This window comes from Candoia aspera, chromosome 2 (assembly GCF_035149785.1).
Source record: "Candoia aspera isolate rCanAsp1 chromosome 2, rCanAsp1.hap2, whole genome shotgun sequence".
NCBI lineage: Eukaryota > Metazoa > Chordata > Lepidosauria > Squamata > Boidae > Candoia > Candoia aspera.
In genome coordinates, this window is record NC_086154.1 from 89,874,772 (window position 1) to 89,890,516 (window position 15,745).

The 15,745-nt window shown below is 38.6% G+C and overlaps 1 protein-coding gene across 1 annotated transcript in view; it reads right to left on the reverse strand.

Moving 5' to 3' along the window:
• The window catches only part of KCNIP1 (potassium voltage-gated channel interacting protein 1), a 172,986-nt gene extending 161,813 nt beyond the window's left edge, over nucleotides 1-11,173 (reverse strand). The window contains exon 1 of the mRNA XM_063292439.1: nucleotides 10,679-11,173. Coding sequence (XP_063148509.1) covers nucleotides 10,679-10,778 — 100 coding nt within the window. The 5' untranslated portion in view covers nucleotides 10,779-11,173. The remainder of the gene's footprint in view (nucleotides 1-10,678) is intronic.
• Nucleotides 11,174-15,745: the final 4,572 nt, after the last annotated feature.

A 15,745-nucleotide genomic window follows, 5' to 3' on the forward strand; every position in this document is an offset into this window, starting at 1 on the left:
AAACAATAATGAAAAAATAAACTGTGCAGAACAGGGCTGCATACCTCCAATGGGCTGTGGATCATGATGCCACCAAAAATTCAATGATCTTTCTCTGAGTCAGAATTTTAAAATAGCTAGACTAAAATCTATGCTTAATTCTAATGCCATGTAAATGTCAGTTATGTACTTTTTTAAAAAAAACTGAGTTTATAGTTTATAAGGGGAATAATAGTGAACGAAACTTGGGCTTATAAAATGAAGGGGGAAAAAAACCCAGGAGAGTAATAGAGATGACCTCCTTATTCCCCTATTTTACCAACTATATTTAAAGCAGGATTGTTGACAAAAGCTGAAGGCAATGGGTCAGGTGAGGTAGCCTTGTTTCTTACTGATAGACAACTGTCTTCTCTGATGGTTTTAGATTAAATGCCAGTTGAGGAAAAAAAATTCACCAATTAAATAGCCTCTGTTTGTCATAAATTAATTAATGGTTTCTGGTTTTAAACACTGAGCTTCTGAGATTACAAACATAGATAACCAGTTTGCTATGTAGCAAGTGGACAATGGACCCCATGTCCTGGCTCTAAAACTTCATCCATAGCACATATGAAGGGACTGAGATTCCAGACTTAGGTCTTTTGGTTCCTTGGACCTAGGCTTTAGATCTGATGGGCACCCTCTGTGCCACATATGCATATTTTCACTTTGGGTATTTTCTTTCTTTTTTGCATTAGTGAAATCAGAACCTACAAGAAAGGTTGGGAAATTTGGAGATGCTAAGTAGTTCCAAAACTGAGTACATATATCATCCTTATGTGCCATCTTTTTTTGTGTGTCAAAAGGATTTGCAATGAAAGTTTCAATTAGTTTCACATCTAACAAAAATATGTTTTTCAGCCAATTTATGCCCAGTTTGCCATTTATTTTAAAAGTCGACATGAAAACAGCACAGTATGTATATTTTCATACATTTTTCACCAAACAGATGCATTCTTGTGCATACTTTTCATAATGTACAGTATATTTTTGCAATATGTCACCCTAATGTATTTTTCTGTACAATCTCTCTAATACTCATATTTATGTGACTTAAAAAAATGTGAAGTGAGTCATGACATTTTAAAATGAGAGTTGAAGTCCAGAGTTTGTAACCTACATACATCTTGATACGGGACAACACTGAATGTTGGCCATGGCAAGGAAGGAAGGAAGGAAGGAAGGAAGGAAGGAAGGAAGGAAGGAAGGTGCCATGCCCTCAGATCTTAGCCAGTGACTTCACCAAAGGCAGACAAAACCTTTATTTATTTATTTATTTCCCCCGAATACAATTCCCCAACCAAGAACAAACTATGAATAAAAACAAAAACCAGAAGAACACAAACAATAGTAAATATCAAACAACAACAAAAAAGACATTACGAACCATCCCAGTGTATCAAGTAGTAAACAGTACATGAAAAATTCAAATTAGATTGAATTAGATTAAATCCCCAATTCTTGTAACGTATTATGATATCTGTGCAAAGAGAAATATTTAGCATCATTTTTTGATTAGTGGATAAAAATAACTTTTTAGGAAGGAGTTTTTTAGAGCTAGGCAAAATAAGCTTCCATCAGCTTTACTGCAAGGCAGATTCACCCAAATCCCATTAACAGAACAGATATGCCCATGTGATTCTTGGCAAACAGAAACTGTCCAACAGGTAGTGCTTCACTGTAATTTTACAGGGATCTGTGTAAGGAGTCTATTCTACCCTCCTGCAACATCTCCCAAGGACAGAAGTATATTATATCCATCTTCTTCTTTCAGACTCCATCTGTGCTGCTCTCCACAAGGGTGCCAAATTCTGCAGTGCAGTGGCTGCAGTGATTTGCCTTTTCAAAAATGGATCAATTACATATATCTGGAATCCAATCCTTATTGTCTGGAATGACAGTGCTTCTTCAATTTCTCAAGTCTCTTAGCAATTCCCTACACCTGATGTAAGGAAAGTTCCCCAGAAACAGCCAAGTTCCACATTTTTGGAACACAGTTCTACATAACATTAACATATTTAATACAAGGCCAGACAAATGATAGACCTTAAGCCTAAACTGTCTGAGCGAAGTCTGATTTGACTAGGACAGCATAAACTTTCCTTTGGTTCCCCTTTGGCATTGGAAAACAGCATTTCTAATAACTAAAAGTCAAGCAATTTGCCCAAAGATACAAACTAAAAATGAAGCAGTGATGTTAAATTGCCTCTACTTTGTTTATATTCAAATGTTATATCCCATTCAGATTCTCCATCCCGAAAAAGCAGCCCCCAAACCCTGCAAAATCAGATCACTTCCAAATAATTTTATTCCAACATATTCAAATTTCACACAATTCAATTTTTTTACTCTTCAACTTTTACTCTACAACCTAACCACTCAATTTATCAGGTCAACTTGATACGAAGTAGGAACCCTGGATCATTTCAATCTTCTCTGCCTGATCCTAAGCATGGTGAGAGTTGTAACAGCTTCCCTGTGAGGTTACTTTTGATTTTTAATGAAGAACCAATATGTGGAAAGGGGGAAGGAGATGCCATATTTACAGATACACTATTATGTGTCTGTACCTGCTTTGATGCAATGAATATTTTTAATAATCAAAATCAAACGTTTTATGTGCAAATGTGCATGTTTTTATGTGGCACTCATTACTAGTATTTACCAGTGCTTTGAATCTGAATGAACTGATGTTTGTAATACCATCTATGCAAATTTTGTGTTTGACATTTTGAAAATTGAATCAAAAACTTTTGGCTGCCATCCACCTCCTTTCACTATATAACCAATCATTTTTAGTCCACAAGGTCGTCTGTCTAATGACCTTCCCCAAAGAAGATGCCTATGTGATGAAGCACATGCCTTTAAGAATTAATGGGAAAAAATGCTATGGTTGATTCATGCTACAAAGAAAACATATTTTTCAGTAACGTTTCCTCCTGAAATCACTGCACACAAAACAACAGGCACAGCCTAGGATTCCAAGTGGAAAAGTACGTACCCACATTCTTAAAAAGTCATTCATAGAGATCATTGTATTTGACAATCCTTGTAATTTCTTCAGTACTTTCCTAGGTATGCAGTTTTTATAGGTCTTCTAATTATTACAACTAACGTGAAATATGTTATGCTGAGAGATAATGGCTTGTCTGAATAATGCTTGATGACTAGGCAAAGAGGTAAGGCCTTTAAAATCACCAAGTCCCACCCCAAACCCCATATTACTTAAACATAACTATCTGTAGTTTTATACAACAACAGTTAGTTATAGAGGTTATCATGAAAGACTGGCACCAGATCTTCTCTATACCCTATTGTAATTCAAATACAGTATTCAATGCTACTTTACATCAGTAAGCAAATGAGATTCAACCTGTGTCCTTCATGTGCAGACTGTGCCATGCCCACTACACTCACAAATCTGCTCAGCATTCAACAGTTTCATCAGAATGATGAAATGAGTACCTTGATGTCACAATGCAAGCCTTGTCCTTTACATATAGGTATGCAGTATCATAAGGCACCTACAAGAGAGGCAGAGTTTATGTTGCAGTGTGGCAATGCTCATTTTGTCATTCACCCCACCCCACCCCACCCCACCCCACTACCACTGCCTGGCAGATGCAAATCAGGGACAAACAGATGCTTCTCAAAGTCTGTTTCCATCTTGTTCATTTTTCTAGCAGCTTACAACTTTCATTAATATTACTAACAGGCACCTCCAAGATAGACGAGGATTTCTCAATAGTCTGCTGGTAGTTAGGCTGTGGTGCTGCATTAACAAAGATGATTTTTTAAAATTCTTTCAGTGCCCATTACATGCTAAATACTGAACGAACAACAGAAGTATTCAATCCTGCCAAGAGAGTTACAGATCCTTCCAGGATGAGGCCTGAAGCCAGAAAATGTCACATAGATGAATGAAGATGGGTCTGGGAAAAGGTTGGCTTAAACTAGTGCTGAGCTAAAAGACATTTAAAAAGAACCATCATCTCAAATGACTCTACGAGGGGCCCTCTCACATTTATTTATTTGCCATATTTATAAGCTGCCTTAAGTAGGACACAGACCAGTGAACAACACAACTGGCATATACATTAAACAGTAATATAAAGAATAAATAAATAAAAATTAAATATACAAGAGGCACCAAGACAAACTAGGGCTGGATGCCTAGTGGAATAACAGAGTTTTAACTTACCTCCTAAATACAAGGAGGGAGGGGGACACCCTCACTTCCACAGGTAATGTGTTCTAAAAAGTAGGGCCTGTCATCAGGCCTGTGCCCCATGGACCTCACAGAGTGGAAGAACTGCCAGTAGGCCCTCTCTAGGTTTGTACTGGCCATGCAGATTCTATTTTGGCACAGCACTGTCTGATATAATCTAGTGCAGCACCATTAAGGGCTTTGAAAGTGATGACTAGTGCTTTAAATTGGGCCTGGGAGCTAGCCAACAGCCCATGCATTGACCTCAGACAGGTGTAATTGTACTCTGATGGGACTGTCCTATCAAGACCTTTACCACTGCATTTTGAAACAGCTATAGCATCCAAGTTGTCTTCAAAGTCAGCATGCACAGCACATTACAGTAGTCTAACCATGTGGTGATTGACTCACAGTCATCCTGGCCAGGAAGAGACAGAATTAGCACAGCACCTGAAGCTGAGCAAAGCCCCCGACAACTGCTTCCACCTGCTGTTTCAATAGGAGCCATGAGTCCTGAAAGACTCCCAAATCACACACCAACTGCTTTGGGGAGAATACTACCCTATGAAGCACTCTAATGAGAGTAATGTTAAAGGAATGCACAATGCTTATTGGCAATGAGCACCTCAGTCTTGACAGCATTTAGTCTGAGCTTGTTTTACTCCACCCAAGTCCTGACTGCTTCCAGACACTGGTTTAAGAGCTCCTCAGCATCTCAGTCTTGGCCTGGGGTAGTAATATACAATTGGGTGTTCTTGGCATTCTTCACTTTGAAGAAGCACATCATTTCTTTCAGCAGCTACATGATATTAAATAATATAGATGATTGAGCGCTGAGGATCCCTATATCTGGGTAATATTAATATAAAATATTAAGACTTCTAAAAGAGGCAGGGTTGATTTTGAAAGAGATTGTAATTTGGAAAATGTATCTTTGATGAACCCAAATTTTATTTGTTTCTTCCAAATATACATTAATCACAAGAAAATAGTTTATCATCATGTCAGGTACACCCCTGAACTTACAAACCTTTGTCTAAAGTCATATCTGTTCTTAGCATTAGGAAATATCTGTGATCACAGTACAAAAACATGGAAAGTCCACAAAATGTATAACTATCACCATCAGTTTTTCTTTTTAAAAAAGAGATACATCACAAAATGTATTGCAATAGAAAATCTGAAACTAAGTGTAATAGGAAATCTAGAATCAATTTCTGTACTTTTCTCCACTATTTAAAACAGACAACTGTATACTGAGGGCATGACGACTGGCTGCAATCTGATTTGAATGGCTGATTTGATTGCAATAAGTTGATTCAGTCTGCAGTATTGATTCAACTTGAAAAGTCAGTTAATTTGATGAATGCTTCAATTGGAGAAATTGATTTGGAAAGTCAGATCAATTCAAATTGTTGACCTGACTTTTAAAGGAACTTTAATTCAGAAATTTAATATTTTTTTTCCAAATCAAATGTCCAAACTGAAGGTTTGCATAGCCTTCCTGTGCACCACTTCTGCCTCCATTTTTATGATAAGAAGCAATTGAAATAAATGGTCTATTTTTTAAATTAAGGAGTTCAGTTCAATGAATTGTCGCTTTAACACACATTCCTACCAGACCATTATGTGAAAAAAATGAGAGCCTTTACTGTTATGGAATATTGATTATAGGACATAACATTGTGGCATCTGTAATAAGGCACACCAGGGTCAAACCAGCTCTTCCCTTTAGGTATTTAGATTTTGAGGTAACTTGTGTGTGGGGATGAACAACGGTCACTCATGCCCTTGTTATCTCCCATATAGACTATTGCAATGTGCTCTACATGGGGCTACCCTTGAAGAGTATCTGGAAGCTTCAGCTGGTCCAGAATATAGCTGCATGGGCTATATTTGGTCCCCCTAGAAGGGCACATGTAACACCTTTGCTGCTCAAGCTGCATTGGGTACCAGTTTGCTTCTGGGTCCAGTTCAATGGTACCACCATTGTAAATGTATTTTATACTATAAAATTGCATACACATTTTTCTGGCAAGGGCCATATTCAATATTTTTAGGGGGCTGAGGTTTACAAAATGGTGAAGGGACCTCATATTACTTTTTGGGAAGTTTGTAAAAGTATTTATTATTTAACTAGGATGTGCCCATTAAGGCTATGCCTATGAGTTTTATATATGGCTTCCATAAAAGGCTGGGAATTGGTGTTGTCATTTTTCAGCAGTTATGGGCAGAAGAGGTGCCAAGAAAAAAAAGACCCACAAAGGGAAAACAAAGAACAAAGGATGGTGTGCAGGTGGCATGCACCTCTGGGGCCAAAAGTTACCCCTCCTTTCTGTAAGTTAATGGAGCTTTGTTTACTCATTACATAATTGATCTGCCTAATAAATTATTATTTTAGGTTATGTTTAGTTGTTTTGTTTCAAATGAATGGGGATCTGCATGTTTGTCTAGTCTAGTACATTTATAATTCCACCTAAATGCACTTTTTTAATCCTCCAATCTTGACAACAATAGCTAGAGAACTTCAGACCCATTTGTGGTTGGTCTTCTTTGCGTGCCAGGAATTGTCATTCTCAGTATGTGGAATGTATTCTGCTGTTGCACTCCTTTATCTTTTGCTTGAAAGGCAAGAAGTCAATCGCTGTTCTTCTCACTTATCTGGTCCTACAGAGTTTATGTTTGTAGTGGATGTTATTTCAGCTTAATAGTCTTTTTGCCAAGAAAAAGGACCATTTTGCTTCCACTGAAAGAAGAGTAGGAGGATACCATTTAAGCTACACCAATCCTGTTCAGAAAAATAGAAATATTAAAAAATACACTGGAGAAGGACAAGGAAAAGATCTGGATACAGAAAATGATCCCTTATTGGATTCTTTCATGGGCTCAGTCAGTGTCTAAATCTAATAGTACAGAGATTTTCTAAGGTAGAAACAAAAATACCTGCCTTATCAGATATTTGTGCTAGCATCTGCACAAAGTTGTCACCTAGAAACACAACCAAAGTAGATCAATGAACATATTTTCAATAAACAAGGCCTCTGACTTTCAGAAGGCCCCTGTGAAGTAACAGACTATTTTCAGCACATGAAATGCTGAATAATGACTCAAGACAAAATTCTACATTGCAAAAAGATGCTCCATAAATTAATTGTGAAAATTGGGATTTGAAATACGTTGGCTGCAATCTGCCCTGAGCTCAAGAAATGAATAAATAATCCCACAAAGTACTAAGTGTCTTAAAATAGTCAGGCAGTATCAGCTAATAACTTCTTAAAAAGAAGCAACAATGATGAAAGCTACGTATTGTATACTATAAACTAATGTCACAATTATAGCTACTTATACACAAGGGACCAACTTTGAATGCAACTTTGTTTCTATTACAAGGCATTCCTAGCTTTAGTTTTCTCTTGCACCCCACTTTGCCTCCCTAAATCCACTCCTGAAAATACAGCGTACTTCAAGAATGTGTGCAAGAGTTACAGGGGAGCTATTGATGCCAGAATCTGGAAGCATTCTTTGCACTAATATAATTATCTTTCCATTAGTACTGGACAATCCAATGGCTGTACTACAAAAAGGGACCATCTCATAATGCAGCTATCCCAGTCTACAGATGTTTGACCTGAAACTCACAGAATTTCTAGCTAGCGTCTGTTGTTTGTTGTTTGTTTTAATCTTAGTATTATCAATGAAGAGATAATTCAGAATGTCTGATTTGTTTTTATTTTTACCTTTTCGAAATACATTTCTAGCCATCTTTCTATAGGTCTATCAAACAGCATATTTAATGAGACCAAAGTTTTATTAGGTCTTTCTAAAAGAATCAGTAGAAAAATCTGTTTAATAGAGCAAATTGCTGAACTGACTCTAGTATATACAAGTTCAGTTTCTAGAAAGGGGAAAAATAGGATTTAAGTCTGTACATTTTTACAAGGGATACTGCAAAGATTCCTTTGGTTAAAAGAGGAACTTGAGACTCTTGTTAATTCCTGAAATGTAAACAGTACAAGAATTAAAGAATACTAAGAGCTTAAAAATGCATTCAGGACAAAGAATAACTTGAAATGCACATAGTATACTTAGAAAATATTCATTAAACATCTGTGCAGCCACAGTTAAAAAAATCATTTAGTAACCTGGTTTTGTGTATTGTTGGTATTGTCTGCTAAATTAAATGTTTGATAGCTGCTTCTCTAGGGCCATGCAGGATGGCACTTGTTCTGAGACTGTTTTGTTCTATATTACATTGTTCAGTAACCTTTCCAATCTTTGAAAGCATAACCTTTCCTACTCTGTCTTTTTTAGTTGCTCTTTATTCCTTGCCTGCAGGGCTAACATGGCTGATGAAAGGACACCCCTTGCTCAGGTGTACGGTATGCCTGTACTAAATACTTTGGGTGCATTATATGTCTAAAGAACTCCTTATGTACTTCAGGACTATGACAGTATTCTTGCCTCTATGAATGCATGCCTTGTCCAGTTCTGCTCCCAACACTGAAAACTGAACATCTATATTGTAACATCTCTGTGTATGGAAAGCTCCATGTCAAGTGTAGTCTTCCCATGTATAGAAGAAGGCAGGGAACATGCAACTTGGTGAGCAAAGATGAAAAGATGGGTGTCTTCAGAATTTGGACCAGCTATGCAGTATAATTTCTACCTTTATTATGACTGCATGAAAGGTGTAGTCTCTTATTATGACAAAATCTAAATCTTCCGTGACCTGAAACAGCACAACATGTATTACCAAAGAAATGAAGATATTTTCAGACAATTCCAGCCAAATAATAATAATTTTAAAAATACACTGAAGGATATTCTGTTTCAAACAAGTTTAAAACTGGTTTAATGTGGCATCCATCTCTTATACATAAGATGTTTGTGTGTTTGTGTGTGTGTGTACACACAGATATCATGTGTAAACTAAGTAAGCATGCACTTTGGTATCCTATATAAACAAAATGTGTAATTGTGCAACTTTCCTGAAAATCTTCAGTAATTTTTTTTGCATCTCATTTTTTTCCGTTTCAATACTTGATGGAATATCAAATTACTTTTGTAAATGTATTCACACAGAAGATGTTTTCCTTACAATAAAAACAAACAAAACAAAGGAAAACAAATGATCCCTCAATGGAGCTGCAGACGAATTTTACTGCCCTTACAGTACATTTATAACCTTGTCTGATGTGTGTTTATAGCCTCTTGGAAGCAGTAGGAAGACAAAATACAAGTATTTCTCAACATGCAGTTCCTGCCTGAATATAGATTGCAATCTTAATAGGAAAGAATGATAATCCTAACAATGAATCCAGTAGTTTTAAAATACGTGTCACATATATGGCTTCAATATTATGTTGTTTCCTCTTTAAGCCTTAAATTCATATGATACAATGAAACTGTTATAAGAATAATGCATATTTTTAAGCAAGTTATATATTAATTAAAGCATACAAACTTTGATGAAGTTTTGTTTTCAAAGAATCTAAAACTATATATACTAGGATAAGGACCACCATCAACTGCTTCATATATTAACAAACTTTTTTTGGGGGGGGGGTAATATATGCTATGGACTTTGGAATAAAATTAAATGCATGTTTATATATTAAATAAATGTCTGTATGTCTCTGCATGTGTATAATTGCACCTCCAAAGTATGCATAATCCATATAAACAATTATTTCTCTATCAGCAACATTTATTTCTCTTCTAAAAGTTGTACTCTATTTCATATTTTAAAATGCACTTTCATTTTTATACCATTTATTTCTGTTTTTATGTCAGTGTAAAGTATATTTTCCTCTGCAATAGTATCAAAAGCAACAGCAGTCAGAGTTTCTGTATCACCAGGATCTAAGTATATTCCATAATTGGATACTGACATTTTTGTGAAGTTCTTTTTTTCTTACATACTCCCAAGTCTAAGGAAAGATTTTGGATATATATTAATTTGCTAAAAAGTATGACAATATAGAGAAAGAAAAATCCATGCAAAAAGCTTCACATATTATTGGGGCAGGAAAACATATTTTGTAAACAAGATTTCCTGCAGCAGTTGCCTTTGAAATAGGCTGAGGTAACAAAGTTGCTAAACTGGGAGATTGTTGCTTACAAGATATCATTTTTACCATTTATGCATAACATATTGCTGTGCAATGAAGTTATTAAAAATAAATTATATACTAATTCAATTTAGTTTACTCTCTCACTTGTTGAAAACACAGCCACAGACTGTACAAGTAGGCAGTTATACACACACACACGAACATTTATATCTAGGGATCTCTTAGACGGCTTTTTTAAAATCATTATGACAAGTGCAGCTCACTTGTAATTCTCTCCCTTCCAGCTTTATTGCAGGTAGAAATTTCAAAGTGATAATCCTTCAGACAAAAGCTTTTCCAGCAAACCCCCCCCCCCAATAATTTTTCTTTAGCATCCTACCTTCATCTGTATCTTCCAGCAGCCCCATATGTTCCAGGGCTTTCACAAATGCCACAATTATCATCAGAACAACAATCATTTCAAGTCCCTCCAAGTTCATCTTGAAAAATTATTTGTGTGACAGCATCTTTTCGTAGGGGAGCATGCTGACTTTGGAGTTAGACCTTCATTAAAAGCTCTCCTGGATTATGTTATGCTACCCAACCAGATTACTCTACACTGCAAAGGAAGCCCTACACATTGCCCCCATAAAAGAGTACTATTGACAGCAAGATGAAGAGAGGAATGCAAGGAAGTCATATCTTACCATGTCTGCATCACTTGCCTGCACGGATACAGATGTTTCAGTCTCTAAGGCAACAGAATATACAGGAGCTACTTTGTTTAGCACTCCCCCCCCATTTCTGCCAAAGTTTACAAAACAGTAGCTTAGCTAGATATGATGGCATTTTTCAACATGTTAATTGTAATCAGAGCTCCATTACGGCATGCATAAACACATGTATGACTTTGATTTCAGTCTAAAATAAGTGCACTCGAAGCAATAGCTTTAAATTATTTTGCTATAGCTACTATTATTTTGCTTTGCAACATTATGGGCAGAGGTCTAAAATAAAATAAGTGACTGATTACAGAGGGGATCACTCAGATCTGCACATTTTCCTGTTAAATTGTTTTAGAAGTTTGAAAAATAGCCAGTGGTGAAGATTTATTCCTTTAATTTATAAGCTATTTTTCCTTCTGAGGAAGCATGAATCACTTTCCAGTAAAACAATCTGATATCAGATAAAATGAAATGCAGCATTTAGCTATACCACAATTAAACCATTTTATCATGAAAGACAGTCTGTTCCCTACAAATGCCCAAGTGAAAAGCATTCCTTAAGTTCCTATTTATTATAATCATACTGTGAACAAGAACCACGGGTAAGACTCTCAGAGAAGGATCTCTCCAGATGATCTTAACATGAAGATTGGTGGAGACTGCTAACGATTTAGGACTCTGTGACTTGGATCAGTTAGCTTCTGGGCAACCAGGGTTATCCATTTAGTTCTTCTCCTTAACAGTCAGGCAGCAATGTTCTGCACCTGCTGCAGCTTCAATATACACATACATACACACCCATACATGATGGGTGACAATCTAATGAAGTGGTAGTTCACTTGATGCCCATAAGAATCATGTTTGCTTCCTCAAGCCACAGGCATTGCAAACCATCCCATAGATGGACCAGATGATGTTCCCATAAACACAAGGTTCAGCAGTAATTCTGGCATCTAATTTCAAACCGAGGTGACTGGTGTGAGTTTACCTTCATAAACCTGCTACAGTAGGCTATTAAACGATCAGCTGAGTTTGCCTCTGGGCTACTTTGTGTAGCCTGTCAACCAGCTGAGAAAGCTAACTGGATATTTATTTCATAGAAGATACAATAAAAGTGGGCCCCTCTATTAACACCACTATTGCTCCATTGTAGGCGGGACTGTCATGAGTAAGGATGGCGAGCAGGGGGCTCCCATCCAGACTGTCAAGCGCATGCGTAGCACTGAGGAATTGGTCACCCATTCAAAGAGAGACAGATCGGGACCGCCTTAACCTTTGGGGTTTATATGTCTGGGTTTTCCCACGCTTCTTCAGTTTGTTAGGATTCCTGTTAAGTACTAGCAATAAATATTAGAGACCAGTTCCTTGTCTCAGCGTGTTTCCTGGCTGTTAGGACAGGGACTATGCATTCTCACCTGGGCATCGCTGAATTCTCTACAATATTTACTCCACTTGCACTGTAGCTATCTATTACTTCTTTTTACTGACCAGATTCCCTCAGGAAACTATAAGATGAAGAGAACATTTACAGTAAGACCCACAGCGAAACAATGGGACCATGACTTTAATAAAATCACCACCCACATTGCCTGGAAAAGACCATTGAAGGTTGGTCCCTGCGGATGGACCATCGACTTTGCAGGAGAGTTCAGTCAAGCCAGTTCAGTTCTTATCAACACTATGACAGTGGAGAGACTCTGAGCCTAGCAACCGTGAACTCACTTCCAATGCATCCTATCCTCAAAACCAGACTGAAAGTATGCCCTACAATATGTGTTCAGCCTACATTTTGAATTGCACTATGTTTGTCAAAGCCACCATTAAATCCTGAGCTGGACTTGAGTAGACAGTCTTGGCATAGATATTACCATCTCTTGTGACAACTAACCTGGGATTTTTCTACCTCAGACATTTGGATGGAAGGGATGGGGAGTCTATATGAACAAGATCCCTGTTCTATGAGCTACAATAGCATCAGGTGTGTATGTTGTTAGACTGCAACATGCATCACCTCTGGAAGTGGACATCCAGAACATCTGAAGGATTACACATTACTTATCCATGTTTTAACTGAACACATTATGCAACAAGTTTTGTTTTTGTTTTTTTTTGCATATTGAAGACTGGGCAGACACATAGTGGGATAAAATTGTGTGGTTCATTTCTTATAGCTGTTCATCGCTAAGACAAACAACTGGCGCTGCTAACACACTGCATGTCCGGTATTTGGTTTGGCAGATTGCTGATCTGGAAGGATCTGTTTGTCATATTTGCAAGAGCCTCTACATTTGGGACATAAATTTTCAACAGCAACTTTCAATTACAAGTGAAATTCACCTTCAGTATGACACTTGACAAATAGTTCCCTCTTAAACAGTAAAATATAAACCTCCCACACCGTGAAAGATTCTAACATTCATGAGAACATGCAAAGCAAACTGGAGAGGAAAGGACATGAAAGAATTAATTTAAGAGCACAGCAAACTGCCATGTTAAAGTGAAATCCACCAGCTCCAGAGCCAGCAGAATAATATGCTGTCATAAATTGCAGTGCTCTGAAGACTGAGCCCTATTTTGCCCCAGCAATAAGACCAGCAAATGGGGCTATCCTTACAGCTGTAGTGGAAGATGAGTTTACGAAAAGCAATGCGTGGATTTGCTGGCTTCTTCATTGTTTGTTTGTTTATTTATAATGGCGCCAAGGCAAAATGGTGGTTTGAAAAGGGGCACTTGGATGGTTGGGTGTATTTGTGATGATTGGTGGAAGAATGAGGTGGTTGTAGAAGGAGCAGAGGATCTTCTGATGCCACTGGAACACTGATGGCTTCAGTAGCAGCGGACATGCTAATGATCAAAGCCTCTGGACATCTGGAGAAGAATGGTTGTGAAAGAGTAGAACAGGTGCCTGGATGCAACTTGTACCATCCAAGGCAGCTCCCAAGCTGGAGTGGCTGGAGATGCAGCTGGAATGGTGGGCTAGCTGTTTGGTGGCAACTACAGCAGTGCCACAGATCAGTCACTGACCTGGTTGTGCTGGCAGCATCTACTTGCTTAGAGGAGCTGCCAATCAGCTCCTAGGTGGTGGCAGTGACAAATACTTGTTTGGCAACAGTGTTTTTGATCAACTGCTCAGTGGTGGCAGTGGCAACAACCCAAATACATCTGGCCTCACTGCTCTAGAGAGTGGAGGATGACCAGTTGCCAGGAGAAAGGGACAGCAGGAGTGGGATCAGACTGATGGCTGAGTGGAGTGCTGGCCTGAGTCCTGTGGACCCTCACTATCCTGGGTAGAAGCCATCTTACCTCCTTCATGTGTCATTGGGACTGTAAAGAAATAGACTACCAGCTGCTTGGGCTACCTGTTGATAGAACTTTTTATGCTGTTTACATTTGTGTCAGCAGAAGAAATGACTGGGCAAGGACTTTTGAACTGTGGATTGGAAGGATTGTGTAGATTTTATTTTATTTTATTACAGACTGGAAATCACTGAGGTGAAGGGCACTTGTTTTTTTCTCTGGGTCAGAGGCGGCAGGAGGGAGGAGTGGTTTCTTTCACCGATCACCCCAGTCTGTAGATTAGGATTGAGGGAATTGTTTCTGTGTACTCACTTAGTCCTGGCAAGAACTGGTACAAAATTGGGTAGTGGTGTGAATTGTGGTGTTGGGGGCAGACTGGGGTGGGGGATGTGGCAGCAGCTGACCTGTCTGAATCATGGAGCTGCTGAATTCTTCAGAACTGCTGAACTCCAGGCAGAAGTGGACCAAAAGATTTTGGTAAGCCCCTCCAGCTAGGGAATGGTGAAAATTTGGGAGTTGGATGGTCCTCTTGGACTGGGTGGTGATGGTGGTGGCAGTGATCATGTGGAGTTGGTCTAATGGGAGGAGAAGGGGCAAGCAGTAACATCTTGGGGGTGATTATAGAGGAAGATATGATGGAAGACAGGTGGTGGACAGTTCTTGGGGAGGGTGTACTTGATGTCTCATACAAATTCCACCTTCTAGTCCCCTGGGTTTAACTCTAATGCCTGGTCACTGAATCCTTAGTGGTCTTGGTCTCAAGCTGTCCCATCTAAAACCACACATACCATGTCACCCTGCAGTAAGGCTGGCCTCATCTATGAGAGGGCTGACCTGGTATGTACAGTATTAGATGAAAGTGGAGGAAGGGGGTCCCTCTTGGAATGTGCCCACCTGAGTTAGGTTTCAAGTGTAGCACCAGCTGTCATCCCAAGGCAGGGATGGGGGAGTGTCTCTTGTCTTCTGGCAAATTCTTGCAACACTGCTCCCAGGTACCTTTATATGAGACCCTGTTTGTAAAGTTGGGCTCTAGGGAACAGATGGGATTGTTGCTCCTGTCCTGCCCTCCTTGCTGTATAGTGGCTTCCCTGCCTGATCTGTTCAAAGTTGTGGCTGGTTTGACAGTGGAGTTTCCAATAATAATAATAGTAAAAAATTTAATTTATGCAATGCCCAACTCCCAGCGACTCTGGGTGGTTGGTACCGGCAAGACTTCAACCTGCATTCTGTTCAAGCTGCTTGGCAGTTAGTGGCCCCCATGGCAACCATGGACCTGACTGAAATAATCAAGGGCCTGATAATCAGTGGGGTCACAAGTGGGATTTGTTTTTGTCTCAGGGTAGTGGTAATGTGATTTGGAATTGTGGAATGTTAGTATTTGTCTCTTGTCATGATCAGATCACTGTTTGATTGCTTTGGAGCTCTTCATAGCTAATTGTGCCCAT